The sequence below is a fragment of the Rhopalosiphum maidis genome, chromosome 2 (genome assembly GCF_003676215.2).
Source record: "Rhopalosiphum maidis isolate BTI-1 chromosome 2, ASM367621v3, whole genome shotgun sequence".
NCBI classification, from domain to species: Eukaryota; Metazoa; Arthropoda; class Insecta; order Hemiptera; family Aphididae; genus Rhopalosiphum; species Rhopalosiphum maidis.
The window spans coordinates 69,264,915-69,284,883 of NC_040878.1; the positions used below are offsets into that span (position 1 = coordinate 69,264,915).

General features: G+C 24.0%; 1 protein-coding gene across 1 annotated transcript; it reads left to right on the top strand.

Moving 5' to 3' along the window:
* The first annotated feature begins 16,221 nt into the window (after positions 1-16,221).
* Positions 16,222-18,282, top strand: LOC113552568 (protein mono-ADP-ribosyltransferase PARP14-like). Its single transcript, XM_026955426.1, has 4 exons — positions 16,222-16,238; positions 17,349-17,463; positions 17,773-18,028; positions 18,110-18,282. Exons 1-4 carry the CDS (start codon positions 16,222-16,224, stop codon positions 18,280-18,282), a joined length of 561 nt encoding a protein of 186 aa, XP_026811227.1.
* Positions 18,283-19,969: the final 1,687 nt, after the last annotated feature.

Below are 19,969 nucleotides of genomic sequence, written 5' to 3' on the forward strand. Positions count from 1 at the left end.
TAATATAATTAATAATTACATTATACGTATTGGGTACTTGGGAATTAGTATTAACATTTTAAAATAATACAGTGATCATTATAAAACCTTTACATGACGAACTATGACATTTCTATTATTATTAGTTATGACTTTATGTATTAGAAAATAAAAACTCACCAAGTCTAAAAACATAAAATAGGTAATAATAATAGTAATAGGATATTAAAGTGGTTAATCAGTCTATAAAGATAAAAAGATAAATAATATTTTAATATATTTTAATATATTTTTTAAAAATAACAAATCTAACAACTAGTAAGGCATTTATTATTTTTTACCCAAACATGAACATCAGTTCCAGTTAAAGATAATACATTCATTATTTACATATACGATATATTATATAAATTGTATAAATATAGTGTAAAATAAACTCAAAATAAAGGTGAATGTTTTAATTTAAAAATTACATACAATGTATTTGGTACCATTATAAATAAACCTTGATAATAATAACTTAATTTAAACAATAATTAACTTAATAAGTTTAAGTAAATGTAACCTAAGTAAACTAATCAAAATCGTTTTAATTGTAAGTAATGATTATCGTTAATTATATAGCTGATTTAGTGGATTTTATTGGAAAACTGAAACTTCACAACAATTTAATTTAGAACTGCTATCCAAATTAATATAATATTATAGGATTATTGTGTGGACAGTTCAATGCAATATATCTTCGTGGAATATAAATTTAATCATAAAATACATAATATAGTTAAATTATTTATCTTTTGAAATGGAAATAATCTTAATTACTTACATTTATGTTGTCAAAAGATAATACGATTAAAACTTTACAAATTTAACCATATTCGCTGTTTATACCAAAAAAAAAATCATACTAACTTCAATTTTTACTATTATTAGATACAGTATGAAACTCAATTTGAATTCATTACGTCCCCTTCTGATAATATCTAAAAACGAATGAGTTTTGTAAAATAACAGATTTTATAAACACAATTCACCATTGTAATAATATATATTGGCGTGGAATTGGATTGGAAAAGAAGATTTAGGGTGTTTGGCTGCCTCCCTACCAAAAAAAAAAATGATTGCTAAACATTTATAAATGGAACGATTGTCTATCACACTTGTTTTGGGGAAGCAACGAGGGGCTCGGAAATTCACAAAACATAAATGTTTATACCAGCGTGGATTATCTAATTTCAGGCTACAACAAGGGCTGCTGCGGATGTACGAGTAACAACTGCTTGTTCGCGTCACCGCTATACCATCGTAATGTTGTTGTGCACTCAAGACGTAGCTTTTAGAGTACAGAGTCGAACCGCAATCGGAAGGGAGTTTATGGAAACCGTGTAGCAGGAAACGTTTATATGCCGAGCGGTCGGTAATTGAATTATTATGTTATCACAGGAAGAAAGGTGCACAATCGCGTTATGTGGTCAAACGCAACGCGGTTAGAATTCATGATATAGTTGCTTAGAAAGATAAATAATGCATTTGTCAAAGCACAGTCAAGAATATATAAACGTGGTTGAGCGAGCAATACTTGAGGAAAAAAGCGACTTTACTGACCTGTCTTAATGGTTAGGTACTCATGTATAAAAAATTGCATCCACGAAAACGGATTTTTCAAATGATCTTTTCAAAAGTAATAAAAATAAGGCATAAATATATAATGGTCATCTTTGACCCCTTTTATACACCTATACACAATAATATGGTAGTTTCGATAACAATCGGTTGGTACTAGGTAGGGTAGCAACAACGGTAGTAACTAGTAAGTACATTGTAGTATACTATAAACTCGTATAATATACCAGTTGCGAATAATATTATGGCTAGAAGAAAAATTAATCGTTTTATAAATTGAACTCAGACGAAATGATTTCTACAATTTCTATCACATTTTTCAAGTGGAACATTAAACCTTTCAATATTGACTTATTAATAAATATATATCCACATTTAACTATTTATATTATATAGCGTATAGCTAATATAAATATCAAATTATAACAAAACACATCATTATATTGATTCAATATAAATATATAACCATAAATCATAATTAATTATTTATAGACAATGTAGATGTATTATATAATTTTGTTATAATATACATACTGTATAATATTGTTTTAATAATTATCAAAATTCAAAAGTATATAAATTATAATTATACATTTAGTACTTAAAAATTATTTTTATTGAAAATTTACAAGTGGTTAGATATTAAAAATAAATACATTTTTAAATATTCACTTAAATAATGTTTGTACCTAATAATAATATTTTATATTATTAAATAAAAATAGCATAATAAGTAATTACTAAACAGGCACAAATTTAGTTTATTAAATTATTGTAAACTTAACAACTTAAAACATAATTTAAATGCCTAAGTACCTATTATAAACCAATAAATTAAATATACTAACTACATATTGACTTTTTATATATTTATTTTGCTTGTTGTGATTCAGAACGAATAACTATTGCAATAAAATAGATTTAAGCAAATCAATTAAGATCTTCAGTTTAGTTTTTCCATGGAATTATAAATCTATTATATGATATGATACATATTTATGTTTATAACTTTTGAAGATATATTTGTAACAACTATTTAATTTATTACCAACTGTTGTCAGTTAATTGAACATGATAAATTAAACTTCAAGTATATTGGGAATAGTATTATTAATTTGTACTATAAGTATTTTGATTTATTTATTATGAATAATTATTTTTAATTGATGCACCATAATAATCATATAGTAACAACCTACTACAAACAGTACATATCGAACTAACCGAATATTTTCATAAAATACAGAAGTATACAAAATGTATAAATCATTCAATCATAAGTTATAATTGTATTATAATTTAAGTTATAATACCTAGTTATATAATATTGTAGATTATATGGTACCCAAGTATTCAACTATAAAATAATTTTATTAACCAACTGAATATATAAAAAATAAAAACAAAAAGTATATTAAATTTATTCTTAAATATGAAAAAAAAAACAAATAAAAAAAAAAATTATTTTAATCACTTAATTATATATTAATACATCACTCTACACAAGAAATAACGAATCACAACACTAAATTTAATATATTGTGTGTGTGTTTCTTATTCTACACGCTTTCTGTTAGGTACCTACATAAATAAATTACGTAAATTATTCTACTATCCCATCATGGATAAAATATAATGCCACAATTTGTTTTGTTGTCAAACTTTCATGTTTCTATAAGCATCATATATTATTAGTATTACCCTCTTAATGTTATATACATACGTTTGTATGCATATTAAATTATATCACAATTTACTTATAAGTCTAAAAGTTCAACTAAAAGATCAAATTGAAATCATCTGAACTGAACTCAAAATAATAACAGATTCACGAAGTTGAAATAATTAATATTTATATCTCGTAATTATTATTATAATTATATACATTTTAAATTATAGTTTAATAATAAGTATATTTTGTATAAGCTGGATGATCTTACTACCTGTATATCTTAAAACAGTTAAAACCATACATTATTTCTAGACTTATGCAATGAAAAAAGTTTAATTCATGAATTAATGATGTATTGTTACTAAATACAAATATATTAAGTGTACCTAACTGATAAATTAAGAGTAGGCACCTACCACTAAGGTAATGTAAAAATTTTAAAATAAAACTATATCTATAAAAATATACCCATAACCATATAGAAGTCTATATTAAAATATTCAGTTAAATGTTTTCTATTTTAACATTAAATAAAGAGTGTATTGAGAACTAGGTATACGTCGGTTCGAAGACAATTAAAAAACGAATGTAATAATATTTCATTAAAATGTATAACATAATGGTGAAAATTTTTGAATATTGTACTCGTAGTTGAAAAATACTAATATGTATCTTCAAGGATTTAAAATTTAAATAATATTACCTAATTGTATGATATTTATAGAAATGGTTTAAAAAAAATCTCTGGATCAAATACTTTAAAATGTGCATGTTTCATAATATCATATAAATATATAATTAGTGAAAATGTACAAAAAAAAGCCGAAATACGGAAGAATTAAAATAAGCACCGGTTATTGTGGAAACTTTTTTTTTTGTTTCATATGTTTTAAAATAATTGTTTTGTGTTTATTTTTTTAAATAATAAATCTAATTCTTAAAAATTATTATTATCTTATAGGTAAATTAGAATTAATACCTTCTATTGATTTGAAATATTGCTACCTAACACGTGCTCCATGCCTCTATCATTACTTATATTATTATGCTTTGTTATTATAAAATATAAACTATGTACTGCAGTATTCAGTAATTGAAATGTAATTTTAATATTTTACTAATTTTATTACTTAGTAAAAATCACATTCAAAATCCATCAACATATTTATTGAAAACATTATAATATTAAAGATTAATTAAGTAAAAAAAAAAAACAGCATCTAAACATGTCAAAAAAAAAAAAAATGGAAATAATAAGAAACACATTAATTATTTAGGTAAACATCTTATAACAGTTTTTATTCTTGAAAATATGATTTTTAAGTTTATATCGTATACACAGACATATTATTAATACACAATACACACACACATATATATATGTATAACTTTTGTTCTATAATATGTAAATTATACTTTATTATATGTGGCTATACCCACTTAAAGTATAAGCATTAATAGCATTAATAAGCATATAAGCCAAAATATCTATAACTTATCAAAAATATTGATTTCTAATTTATTTCTCATACGTCATACACAATACACATCACATTGAGCTAATAATAATTATTCATTTAGAATTTAGATTTAACAACGTCCTATATATTTTGTTACAATATTGTTCTGTTTAAAATGATTGAACGACGCATAAAATAAATATACTATATTATAAATTCACAACATAATATGGACATGGTTTCGAGCATTTTGAGTTATTATTTCTTTAATTTAAAAAAAAAATCAATTTCTTTACAGAATAAGTTGGCCGTTTATCAACTAATAAAGCATTTTTCCCATATTAAAAATTAAAATGCATACCCGCCTTTTATTGTATCTATGTTTAATCTATAGATAATATATACTTATAATATCTTTTTTTTTTAATGAAACGAAATATTATTCCCTTTATAAATTTATAATTATATTTACATAAGATAGGTACCTAAATATATCCACCAAGTTTAAATATGCAGCAACAAATTATTTACCTATTGTAATTTGTATTTAATATTATGCCTATTACTTATATCAAGTTTACAGTCACCATTTTAATATAATATATAAAATATGTGTGATGTATGTATGTATTATTTATATCAACAATGTAGGTACTTAATATTGTTTAGTTGGATATTATTAGGAATAATACTATCCTAATATTCATAATTCATAAACAAATTAACAAATAAAACTATTACACATGGTTCTATTACTAATACTACAACTACTACTATTACTATGTAGACATTTAATCAGTAAATACTAAATAGTTGCATAGATCATGCAACCATCATAATTATTTAACACTAAATGCAATTTATAAACATACATTCGTAGCAAAAATTTGTGATAATAGTTTTTAATCGATTGATAAGAAAATTATTTCTTAGGAGTTATTATATCTTTTAAATATGATTTAACATATTTTACATTTTTACCACAGTCCACAATGGCCCAAATTGTTACATAATTATTCATATCTATAATCTATTCATGACTTAATATTTTAAAACCATAAAAGCCATTTAGAAATTAATTTGTATGATACTTTACAAATTATTCATTGAAACGTTTAATATTAATAACTTATAATTTAGATACAGGAACAATATTAAATTAGTCATAATATTCACTTTCTAACGTTGTATAAGTACAATGTATCGTTGTACTCGTTCAGTGTTCAGTTAAAACAAAAACTTTAAAAGTACCTCAAATGTTCTAAAATATTATAATAGATTCAATATTATCCACTATTTATGCTGACTATTATAATATAACTACGAGTTTTAAAATATTGTAATAAATGTATCATAATTATTATTATTATTTTAATTGTATGTATAATTTAGTAATTTCTTTCTATATTTTTTTTGTAACTTATAATTTGGTAAATAGAGCATCACATTTCAAATATTTTATTTTGCACTTAATATATAAGTAATTGAAAGTCTGATATGTTTTTTAAAACAATAGAAAACTAAATAATAATAATAAAACTTTTTTTTCAACATACAATAAGTTATAAAATTAATGTGAAATAGATTGCAACTATTGTGTTGGATTACTACCAAAACAAACGTTACGGAGTAATGATTATACAGGAGAAATTTAGAGTAACATGGACATTTTTATATGACAAATTTATTTATTGGTAGTTGGCTAAAAATGCATATATTTTAAACATAAATATTGTTAGTGCTTACTAAATATTATATAGATGTACAATATATTTGTACTTACATAATATCTAATTTATAATAGTATCTAAGAACAATTTTCTAATTTTCATTTAAGCTTATTGTTATTAACTATATTTTATATTTAATTGTTTAATTTAAAATTTTAATTTTTTTCTATTTTTGATATATAATTTTAATTGTGTTTTATATTATACATAGTTTTAAAATTTTACTTTTCATAAACATTTTAAATTGAAATTATCAATGTATAGAAAAATTTATTAATTTTACAATGATATCGATCACATATGTATCATTATCAGTTCTAATCTTTTAGAATCAAAATTTGAAATAATAATAGAAATGTTATAGAATATTATTTTAACTACAGTTAAAAATGACTATATTTCTTTATTGAATTTATTTTATTAATTCAAAATATTAAAAAGTTTGAAAAATAATTAACTAAAGCTTTAAATAGAATTACTTTTTATGAGATAATTTATTATTATTTTTACATTTAAATTACATACCAATCGTAAAAAATAAATTATTTAAAAAGTGTAAACTTAACATTATAGTAGAAAATGATTTACTATGCTTATAACCACCAAATTCTAATAAATTATTTCAATATTGTTTTACTAGGTAGTATTGTACTATAGTATACAAGTCCCTACTAGATTCAAAAACATATCTATAACACAAAGAAATCGTAAGAAGTCAACTATGACGAATGAAATAGTTTTTTTTCAACGAATTTTCTGTTTATTGAAGAAGAACATAAAGATGACCATAAAATAATTATTTTAGTTGACCTCTCTGAATCAAAACAACAATGCATTTTTAAAATAATTTACTATAAAAAATACAGATCATTGTGCTTTGACTGGCATTGATATAAATATGGACATTCCAATAGCAAAATAATAAAAAATAACCGTAAAATGTTTGTTTCAAGCTTATTTTTCAAAAGGTATTTTACTTATAGATCATGAATATCTAATATAGAATATTCAAATATGTTTTCTCATTAAAGTTTAAACTCAGACCAAAATAAAATGGGTATACCATAAATCGTAATAGCTACGATTTGTTTTTATAGGAAAGTGTAATACCCTTCAGAACAATTTGTTTAGTAGCTATTTTCCGGTCCTATTTTGCAAAACGATGTTCGACGACAGCTGTTAAAATACTGAATGTAGATAACCTAGATATGCTACCCAGTATTATTACCATCTTTCGCTGAAAAGAGTAACATTTATTTTTATATTAACTAATACTGTTGCAATTTCAAACGATGTGACCATTCACAATATTTTGTTCGGTATACTAAAATACACAATGTGAATATCGTATAGAATATAGACAATTCATGGTGATAGGTAATTCTTAAAATTAATTATTTTTATTAATGAAATATAGTATACATTTAAAAATATTATTTTTAACTAATAAACTGTTATTATAATATGGGTGGTATTTAGTTTTTTTTAAATATATTTAATTTTTGAAAAAAATCTTTTTAACCTTGTATTCATATTATTTTATTTTATTGACGCGTACCTATTGGCTATTATACATTAAATATTACATAAAAAATCTCATGTTTAATGAATTTATATTAGCATTGATTAATGATTAATTTAAGTTGTAAATGTTTTATCTTACATAAATATCTTAAATTTAAATAATTGAATAGTAAAATCTATTAGAAAAAATAGTATAGTTCGCGTCCAATTAAAATTAAAATCAATATTTTTAGTTTTCTTATTTTTGTCAATTATTTGAGGTATTTTTCTTTTTTTTCTTTGTACAATTATATTTTAATTTTAATTAAATTACAAATCATTTTTTAACAAATATTAATTAAAAACAAAATTAATCAAAATAATAAATCTTGTTCATTTAAATTTTAAGTACGTGACTAATTTTTGGTTGGATATAATACAATTTCATAATATATTATAGGTAGTAGATAACCTGTAATACATTTTGTAATACTTGATTAAAAGTTGATTTTGTTAATTTTATTTGAAACAAATGAAATAAAACGCTTATTGCAGAATTTTTTTATTTAAATTGTTTAAATGGAATCATTTTTTGAGTAATAATTGTATGTTCTTAAATGAGTTTTAACTTAAGTAGCTTTATTTAAATGTTGAAGTTTTCTCGTTGTATATTTCTAGGCATTACATGATTTGACTTAAGATAAAAAAAATCATCTATGTACTAGGTAAGATTATAATATTATATTTATACAGGAATATTTATAGTAAAAACTGTTTTAGTTTTCATTCTTGATCTTTCTCGCCTACTCTATATAACTCCATAGTCTGTTATTTAGTTCCTAAACCTATCACAAATCACAATACACTATATTGTCTGCTACATCAAAGAAGTCAAATATTTAGTATCCGTATTGATAAAATAAAAACAGTAAAGATAAAATAACAATGCATGCATCTAGGTATTTCTATATACGATTTTTATCAGCTAGACACGGGTTAAGCCAGTATATAGATCACTAGATTTAAAATTCCTAAATATCGAATATGTTTTATATTAATGATAGTAATTTTTAAGTTATTATTTATCATATAAATGTTTGTACGGTTCAAAAAACGAGTGTGTCGTTATAGTTGAACAAAAAAAATAATCACTTCAAAATACGTGATACATACAGTAATAGATTACTCAATGCTTAATTTATTTAGCTGAAGATGTGTTTACTCTTTACTGCTTATATAGTAGCAGGTATCCATATTATTATGGATTAGAGAATTACAATATAAACGATGTGTATCCGATACACAATATATTAACACCCAGCGGCCAGCCCTACTGTGCTTTTTGGCTTCTTCTATACGATTTCTGCTACGGCCCACTATAAAAACGTATACATTTATGAATTACGTATTTACGTGTATGTTTTATATCTTATATTATTATAAAGACGTGATACGTACAAAAAACAACATTAGTTCAACCCCATTTCTAGGTACTTATTCTAGCACGCCATCCATTCATCCATATGGAACTGTTTCCGTCGTCGGAATCGAACCAGTTAGCGATAGTTGGACGACGCGTAAACACGTCGGAGTATGAAAAAACTCCATTGACACGTGTCGTGTTGCCAACGGTTCTTCACCTGCAGGCCACTACACGAAACCCGGTCTATGCAAGGGTTAACAAACCTGAGGGGATTTTCTTTTTTTTTAATTTTTTTTTACTAATATAATAATATATTATTACGGTGTTAATGCGTATACTGTGTAACTCTAATCTACAGAAAGGATCGTTGTGTGAAGGCGCATATTTGGTCTCGAGAAAAACGAATTTTTAGAAAATAAAATGCCACCTGATAATTTATAACAGTAGTTAGTAGGTAGGTATAATTTACTATATAATATATATATTATAATAATTATTATTATAAATTATAATTTACAATTCAGTCATCAGTAATATGGCAGTGTTGTATACAGATTTATGTAGTAGGCGTCCAATATTATTATATTTATCGGTTTTACATTTTAAGTTTTAATCGTGAATGTAACAAATAATAATGTTCCTAAAAATGTAATTATATATTTATTATTATTTTGCAGTTAATAATACGTAATAGGTGTAGCTGCTGTATACGTCATTAAAATTACGACGGACATTGTAATTTGTAATACTTTACTTATGTATGAAAAATATTTTTGAACAGTAGGCATAAGACTAGAATAGTAACTAGTAAGTAAATAACCAATAGGCACTAGATAGTATAGGTAAGTATTTAAATACTAGCTGTGGTACTAAATACCAGATAATTTTATACGACGCTGTTTACGGCTATTATACTGCAGAAGATTATTTGATATTAATTTTTAATTTAATGAGAAAGATGTCATTAAATAGGTTATCATTTAAATATTTATTAATATATAATAATTAATAGGAATCACTGTATGTTAAGTATAGACGCGTCTTTTTCGAAGATGATGTAGGTACTAGTTTAAATTTTGAATTGGATGAATTAATAATAAAATTCAATTACTTTGTCAATACCACTTTAAATTAGTAAGTGTAATAAATAGTAAATATTTTATATAGGCACATTTAAATAGTTAATATTTTTTTTCATAACAACTATGTTAAGAATTCAAATATATTTTTGATTAATAGACATAGTTTTAGACTCAAGCTGAAAGTTTTAGTTGAATTTTAATGAATTGCACACATATTTTAGTCATTGGTATTTCATGCCTATATCTAAAGTTAAAGATCTGAATGATCTGAATTAATTTTTAATTTTTGTTTTAGACAAATCTAATGTCTCAAGTTATTAATCAAAATAAATAATTAAATATTATTACAAATAATAATTTACATATACATATTATAAGATGTATTTTGAACGTTATGGCCTTATGGGTGAAGTTCATACTCAATATATATTATTACTTTCTTTTAATTAGAAAATAAAATACATTTTTACCACTATTTATATATAAATAGCACAATTGTGCTTTATTTAGAGCATCAACCTACTATACTTAGGTGATTTATCAGAGTACAACATGTACAGACATATTTTAAGCTCTCTTTTGTACGAATGGTTGCGAAGAGATCGGTGGCCTTCTGAATACAAAATAATGTATAATGCTATCATCCTACGACACATTTTCAGAATTCTATTACTTTTTTTGGTATAGCTAAATTTAGTTTCCAAACTTTAATTTTAAATTTTTCTTTTGTTTTTGTTTTTATTGCTAAAAAGTTTGAATCGTTTTTCGGATAAAAATGCTATTTTATTAAAACAACTTAAATGTATACATTGTATTATAAAAGTTTATTGATAAATTAAATGTTTTTATAATAAATAGCTATTTTATTGAATTATTCTTCGGGTATGTAGTATGTAGTTTTTTGATGATAATAATGAATATAAGAACATATTGTGGGTGTATAAGTTTTTTTCGATGAAAGATAGGCTTGTTATTTATTTGGTTGTATTTCACGTTGCCGATATGTTTTGTTTTTATCATAGAAGTTTATTGAAAGTATATCATTATTATTATATTTAAGGTTTTGATTGTAGGTAATTTTAAGTCGATATTAAGTAATTCGATCCGTACAAATCAGGGATCATTTTAAATTATAATTAATATTTTTGATTATAACACTTGAATTTTTAAAACATTTTAAATACATGCATACAGTTTTCAGGTTTGAATTATGTAGACCACATCGAGAAATGGAAATGAAATGATAATTTTTTATCTCAAAAATAAAAACGTATATCATTGAGTAAAAACTGCCGAATGATACCGAAAAAATATCAGAAAATGTCCACGTGGAGATGCCATTTTGACTATTACGTCATTAACTAACAAGAATAGAAAACTCTTGGTTCTAAGAATCTGCTTCGACAAATAAAATGTTCGTAAAATGTTTGAACGACAACCACTGCAAATACTCGAATTCCACAAAACTATTAAAAAGCCGATAAAATCGCGCCAAAATGACCATCTTGCTCCTCTTTTTAAATGATATCTACCGCTTAAATGGAAAGCCATAATATAAACCTTATAGTAAATAACTAGTTTCGTGTATGTCATTCAATCGTTCCAACAACGAATCAGCTCTTTTCCTTACAAGTTATAACTTACTCTTGATGCTCATTAGTCCAGATAACCTTCTCGATAAAAAGTCATCCCGTATCCATCGTTTAAAGTTTAAACGAATGAAAATTGTACCTCTCATACGTAAATATCTGGTTTATATACACTTTATATACAAAAGTTAATAAATATTGCACTGAGAATGTCCCTTTAAAAGATGGTAAATACAATAGCATGACACTGAAACATTTTGAGTAGTGTTCAATATTTTTTTTTTAATTATTATTGATGCATCAAGTCATAATAAGTCACTATATAATGTCAAAATATTTTATAATATTATATTAATTCGTTTGTATATCTCTAACTAATTTGTATAATATACGCTATAGATATCAGATTATCTTAATTAAATTGTTATGTTCCTTTTTTTATAATTATTATCATATAAATTACATTCTTACCATTGAATTTATTATAGTATACAAAATAAGATAATTATTATCTTTATTATTATTCCCATCAATTAAACAATTAATGACTGTGGTATTGACTTATAAACGAAGGGGATTTAATCCTGTCTATTTTCCACCAATATAGACTTATCTTATAGAAGTTATAGTAATTTTACAAATTATCATTGTATAAAACTTCAAGAACCATATATTTGAAAATGACTTTTCCATTTTTTTTAAAATAAACTCCTGAATTTTTTTAAATTCCTAAATCCTTCAAAATTATATTTTTAAATTTTAAAACGAATTAATAACATCAAAATTAAAAATATAACTAAAAACATGTGAGAAAGTCGTTATTAAGTAGAGTTCATACAGAGTTCAAGTATATTTTTTAGAAATGTTATCGAATATGTTAGTTAATAAAATTGATTAATATTTTTAACAAAATAAACTGAATAATTAATTTTTGTGTAGTGTGTTATTGACTTATTGACTTGTATGAGTGCGTGCTGGAGTAAACCATTATTTCTTTTACTCACATTAATATGACTTACTACTCATACATATACACGACCCACAATTGCGTACTAAAATATTGCCTACATTAAACTCCTTAAAAAACGCCCGGCATCGAATCACCGTAGTTAATTATACTATAATTTAGTTTTAACTTTTAAGTAACACTTATAACTGCCCATACTTACCTTAAGTTCGGCTTTCGGGCTTTGTATATCATTCGCAACATTTTATGAAAACAATACTTATTATATCTACCAATCAGCATAAATGTTTCAACTTTTCGCCTATCATAAATTTCATATTAATTCTTTTAATTCTTTTTAGAAAAAATACTATACGACACTACGAACTTGTAACGACTGCAACGATACTGCTGACGTGTTCGATACATACCATTATATTCTAGAATTTTCGGCTATAAAAACTGCTGTCTTTGATCAATTGTCATTATTTGAGATATTCACAACAAACTATTATTTTTGTCGCTGATACACAACAATAAGAGATTACATACTCGAAGACGCATTAAATATGATAATAAAATGTTTTTTAAAGTTCTAAATGTTTTGATACCTACTCTCTATTTTATTCCATAATATATATATATATATAACTATATAAGTAAATTGTATGTTTATCGGCATATCTATTACTATTATTATTAATTACCTTTGTTTTGATTTTTTTATAATGACGTTTTACATTATTCTATTATAAATTGAATGTCCATTTTTGTTCTATACCTATTACCTGTTGTTTTAGTTTAAATATATTAAATGTATCGGTTAAATTGGGCTTTCGTCCGTTCTATTCAAATAATTAAATATATTATTATTAATGTACTTATTATCATTAAAATTATATTTTTCCACGAAAATGGTCAGTAAATTTGATAAATGTCAAGTAAAATAATATTATCCCTAGTAACTATTATTTTATCAAACGGAATGTTAAGGTAAATGTTAAGGTTAGAAAACTGTACGCTTTTACACCTCTCCCTGTTTATGTCCTGTTTGCACCTCTATTCTAATTTATAAACCTAATATTTAATAAGTATATCAATGTATGTATTAAATTGAATTGATTGATGGATGCATTAAATTATAATTATAACCTTAAAAATATTATCATTGATCAATTTAAAGTAGGGCTTGAAATCGATTTTAAATATCGATAAAAATCGTTAAAAATCTTTTAAAAAATCAAAAGTATTATCGAAATCGTAAATGCTTGTTAATGATTTTCAAAATTTCTATTAAAATTGAAAAAAAGTTAAAATTGATAATTTATATTAAAATCAAAATCATTACATAATCAAATTAATTTTAAATAAATGTAAAAAAAAATTTAATTTTAAATTCAAAAGTATACAAGCAAACAGACATCAGGTCTATTTATATTTTTTATTGTTCATAGGCACACTCATTGTTAAATTGGATAATAACATTGACTATACATATTGCATATCATGCACAATAATGTGTATAGTAATAACTACTAATAATTAATAACTAATGTCTAATATTTTATTTTCTGAGAATAGAATATTTACAATATAGTATACGTATTATAGGATAATACTATAATAGGAATTGGGGTTCGACAAGCGATTGTTGTTGACTTGTTGTTATTGCAAGTTTTATTTTGATAGGTACCTACACACGTTTGGCTTATTAAATAAAATGCTTGGAAAAATATTTTTTCCAATGTTGTAAATTTTAAAATTAAACTAAAATCGAAAAAAAGAAAATTATATTTAAAATCGAAATCATGATATAATTAAATCGATATTCTGCATCAATATAAAAATTATAAAACCACAAAATCAATATATTATTTTTAAATCGAAATCGGAAAAAAATAATATCGATAAGCAAAATTGAAATTAAAATCGAAAATTTTTATTTCGATTTCAAGCCCTGATTTAAAGTGGTATAAACTATATTATTGTTGTAGAATTGAAAGTACATACAAAATTGCGTAGATTATATAATGGCCCTTTATCTAATTTTATGTAACGTACTAACGTAAGTTACTACGTTTATTTAAAGAACAGAAAAAAAAATCCTGAAAATAATTAAACTACTAATATGATTAAAAAGACAAACAAGTAGGTACCGTTCGGTATATTACAGGTGTCGAATGGGTGGACATTTTTGTCGTAAACATGTCATTTCCAATATTATTAATATTAAATTATTATAATAATATAATAATAATATTTATATCATATTATATTATTTCATTAACTTTATTTTTAAAATGTCATTGCGTACAGAAAAATTCATAATATACGTAAAAACTAAAAGTCACACGAATTATATTTTTGAATTATAATAATATTTTAAAACAGATATAAAAAAACTTATACTGGGTTTTGTGATAAATTTTCAAGGATTTTGATCCGACAAATATATTTTTATTGACATTATACCATACATAGTAAATTGTAATATAAACATTTCATAAAAATTTAGTTTTTTGTTATTATATTTTGTTTTTCTCGATTCTAAAGAAAAAGACTGCAATTTTTTATCTTGATTCCCCAAAGTACCAGTTACATCTAATTTTCTATCAGAAACCACACCCAAAGTTGAAAAATGAAGCATTTTTACTGCCTAAAAATAAAAAGGTAATAACAGAAGAAAAATATATATATATATATATATATCATTGTAAAATCAATATATTCATCCCTCCACTCAAAATTTAAAAATCTGAAAACATGTACATTTGTTATAAAATAAACTTGAATTTGAGTATCTTACTTTTTGATAATTTTTAAATTTTTTATGTATATATTCCCCCCTTTTTTTAATTCTTCAATTTTTTTTTTATTAAAATCAAATTTAAAGGTAAGTGTTAACATTTCAAAAAGTGAGATGTTTTATTTTAAATAAACTTCATAACAAATTTAAAAATGTTTTCTAGTTTTTTATTGCATTATCACTTGTTTTATTGGCAAGTACAATAAAAAATATGTTTATATTAAATGCTCTTAAGTAAAAGAAAATATTGAATTTAATGTACATTATTTAATCACTCAATGTGTAAATGTGTATCATAGAAATAAAATATATATAATACATAATTAAATTGTGTTAATGTCTATTAAACAAAATTAGTTTTAAATTTATTTAAAAGATTAGATATTTCTGAACGTAAAACTAAAAATTATGTCATTAGGCTTCATGTAAGTTATTAACTTCTTATTTATTAATTTATAAAGAATAATAAATTATTATCAAATTTCTTTGGTTTAATACGAAAAGTTTATCAAACAGCAATGCAACTAGGTACATATATTTAGTATTTAAAAAAAATAATTTTTAATAACTATTAAGTACTTTTCGAACTAGGGAAGTTACTTTACTATATAGTAGGTTTTGAGTGCACATACTTTGTCATTAGTTAAGTCGTTGTAATAATATAATGAATATATCATATTTTAATTTAATGATAAAACACGAAAATTAGGTGTTTAGTTTTAATGAATTTTGAACAAAAATATTGGAGCTTTACGCTATATTTTTATATTCCATTGAGTAAAACTAATAAGTGATGAGGGGGACATTACATTTTCAAGTTTTTTGATTAAGAAAAAATCAATGTAAATCAAAAAATTCAAAAAGTTATTCATTTTTGAATTACAAAAAAAAAAACAAATCTCTAAAAATTGGTGTAGAGTAAATATTACCGATTTTTTCTTTTTCTTTTTGATAAGTAGTAAGTGATGTTTTACTTACTAAATATTTATTTTTCTGCCAGAAACTTTAAATAATAATATAATAATATTAAAGAATTTTCACTACTCCTGATAGTGTTAGACATCAAAAAAAGAAATCATTGTAAAACTATAATACATTTATCCACTCAGAATCTAAGACAATATTTATTTTAATATTTATAGTAAACCTGGTGTCTTATTTAAATACCATTGGGGTAAGACCTTAACTCAGGATTAATTCATTATAAATTGTTTATTGATTATTTACGCAACCTGACAAGATGTTATTGTATTCAAATTATGTGTTTAGAATACAATTTCTTTACTTTAACATATTTAAACATATTTCATTAAAACCTCGTACAAATTCCAAAATACTACAGAATTAAAATAAATTTAAACAGCTATGAATGAATATAATGTTACAATGCTTTTTAATAAACCACAGACAACATAATTATTCTAATTAATGATATAATATGAATATATAAATAATAAAATAATTATATGTACTCGTATTTCTAAATAATATTATTAATTTATTAATTAATTTACATTTTATATACCTTTATTAAGACATTTTTCTCAAGCAACGCTATTGAGCAATATTTATGGAAGACAATTATTTGAAGACTATGACTACGAATATTCACATGATTCAATTTTTAACAAAATAACAACACATTTTGAAGTAAGCTTTAACTATTTAAAAAATAATACAAGATAGTAACTTTAAAATAGTTGGAACGTTAAATTGAAAAATAACTTCTATCGTTTATTTAACTAAAAATTGGAACAAGTTATTTTGACTAGACATAATATATTTTATAAAGAGATTATTTTAATGTGTGCGTTGTGCCGCTGAATTAAATTAAGAAAATCTAATTGATTTAAAGTTAGTTTAATTTGGTTTGATAAATATAACTATAAAAACTATAATCAAACTAAATTACAATATATATATTTAATAATAGATAGTATAGATATACATAAATTATAGATTCTTAAAGTACAAAAAATTAATAACCCTCAAATATATGGCATGTATCTATTGCACAAAGAGGAATTGGAATTGGATGGTAACAGTGAAGACGTAAAGGAGAAAACGTTGTTTCGTGCAACATCTATACGGAATGCAGAAAGTATTGCAAGACACAATATTGTTTGGCGAAAGACAACCCGAACCAGATTTGGAATTGGTGCTTGTTTTTCACCATGTACGCATTATGCCAATAAATATGCTGGATCGACGAAAGGCAACAAATAAACTATTCACATTTAGCGCATTTAAACGGTACATTAAATCGTAACATATTTCAATTGTTGAATGATTTTAGCCTTTATAATTGCCAAAGTGCTGGTGAAAAATTTTGAAACAACAGGTATCAACTACAATTTAGAAATACCGCCAAAAAACGACTGCGACATGACACTAGGAAACGGAGAATACGTTTATGTGAAATATGACGATAATACGTTTTATCCGAAATATCTTGTTCATTATTCCTAAAAAATAAATGTAAATATATTGACGTTTTATGTTTTCTTATTTCAAAGAGGAGCAAACACATATATTATTTAAGTTTGATTCATAAAATCAAAAGAATAAGTGAATCATTATAATAATATATACATTAATGATTTTAGTTACTTATAATTAAAAGTTTTAATGACTTAATAAGTCCATCTCGTGGCTCTATTCTAGATGTAGTACTGCAGTAGGTTAACATGAAACAGTTTTAACTTTTTGTAAGTTTGGGACACTTAAGCTCCTTTGACTAAGTCCGACCCTAATAATCCAAAAACCCATATCATTGTAGAAAATATATAATAACTACGAGTCGAGTTTTATTTAATTTTTAAAAGTTAAAAACAAAACGCTTGTTATGAAAATTATAGTTTAAATATATTAAATTTGCAATCTAAAATGTTTGTTTAATATTATTATTGCCAGTATAGTCCATTTAAATTTCATTTAAAAATAAAAAACACATAAACACAGTCGTATTTATCACACGACAAATGTTCCTAATATAAATATGGTTAACTAGTAGATACATAAATTTTGAAACTTTAGACCAACATACTATATTAATACGATGATAGTTAATATTTTATTTTTCCTTTATTGTTCCATCGTAAATAGGACAAATCAATTTTCTATGAACGTCTCATGTTGCATAATCATATATGTGCTCAAATATAATCATAGTATATATACCGTGTTGTTAGATTTCATATTACACCATTGTACTATATAATGTATTTTTTAAAAGATGGCAATTGACTGAAGGGTAAAAACAATAAATATGAACGACGAATCTGCTATATTATACTATACTGTAGCAGTGTAGCCTTTGACTGCTCGAGTATTTCGAGCGTGTGTATAGGTAGGTATGTATTTTATTATTATTATTATTATGGATCGTACTTAAAATTTAAATCGATATATTATACAATGTCGGACGTGTAAAAATTTGATTTTACTGTAGAATTGTCAGATCTTCTCTTTACACCCTGTATTTTATATTCTGTTTATTATTATTTCGTATGCACTGAATAGGCCATAAACGTATAAAACGTATACAATAATTTTAAAACCAATAATAGAAAATAATAGTATAATATATAATATTATATACCATGTACGAACATTATGTTGTTCAGACTTCGGGCCGTTGCAGCGGAATATGGACCGTCGTTTGGCGGAAAGAAAACATTGTCCTTCCCCACCCGTCGCGCACCGCCACCAGCCGGACGAGACTATATAGCGTATCCTTGGAAACCGGCTGGCGCCAGTGGCGTCGCGACGCGCCAATTACGACGCCACAGTTTGCCCCTTCGGTTATTATTATTATTATTATATATACGCACACACATTATACATACACTGAAATAGGACTTGTGTGCAGCGTTGTATATGTATATATAAATGTTTATATATATATATATAGGTCTGTCCCGGGCGTATATTACTCATTGCTTTACCCTCTCCCCCGCAGAGAGGCATCCCCACCACCATCACATCGGCTATCGGACGACGACGATACATCCAAACTCCGTAAAAACTATGACTAATACTATGCGCCGTTCGCCCCTTTTATCGATACAATATAATATAATATTACGTGTATATAATAATATCATAACTGTAATTTTTTCTGTTCTCCAAGACTCATTTCGTCCGGCAAAAAACA

Bases quoted from the DNA above. Each gene is read 5' to 3' on its own strand.
- LOC113552568 (XM_026955426.1), top strand. The intron at 17,464-17,772 runs GTAAGCTTTAAC...CATAAATTATAG, and splicing joins AAATAACAACACATTTTGAA to ATTCTTAAAGTACAAAAAAT. The intron at 18,029-18,109 runs GCAACAAATAAA...GAATGATTTTAG, and splicing joins ATATGCTGGATCGACGAAAG to CCTTTATAATTGCCAAAGTG.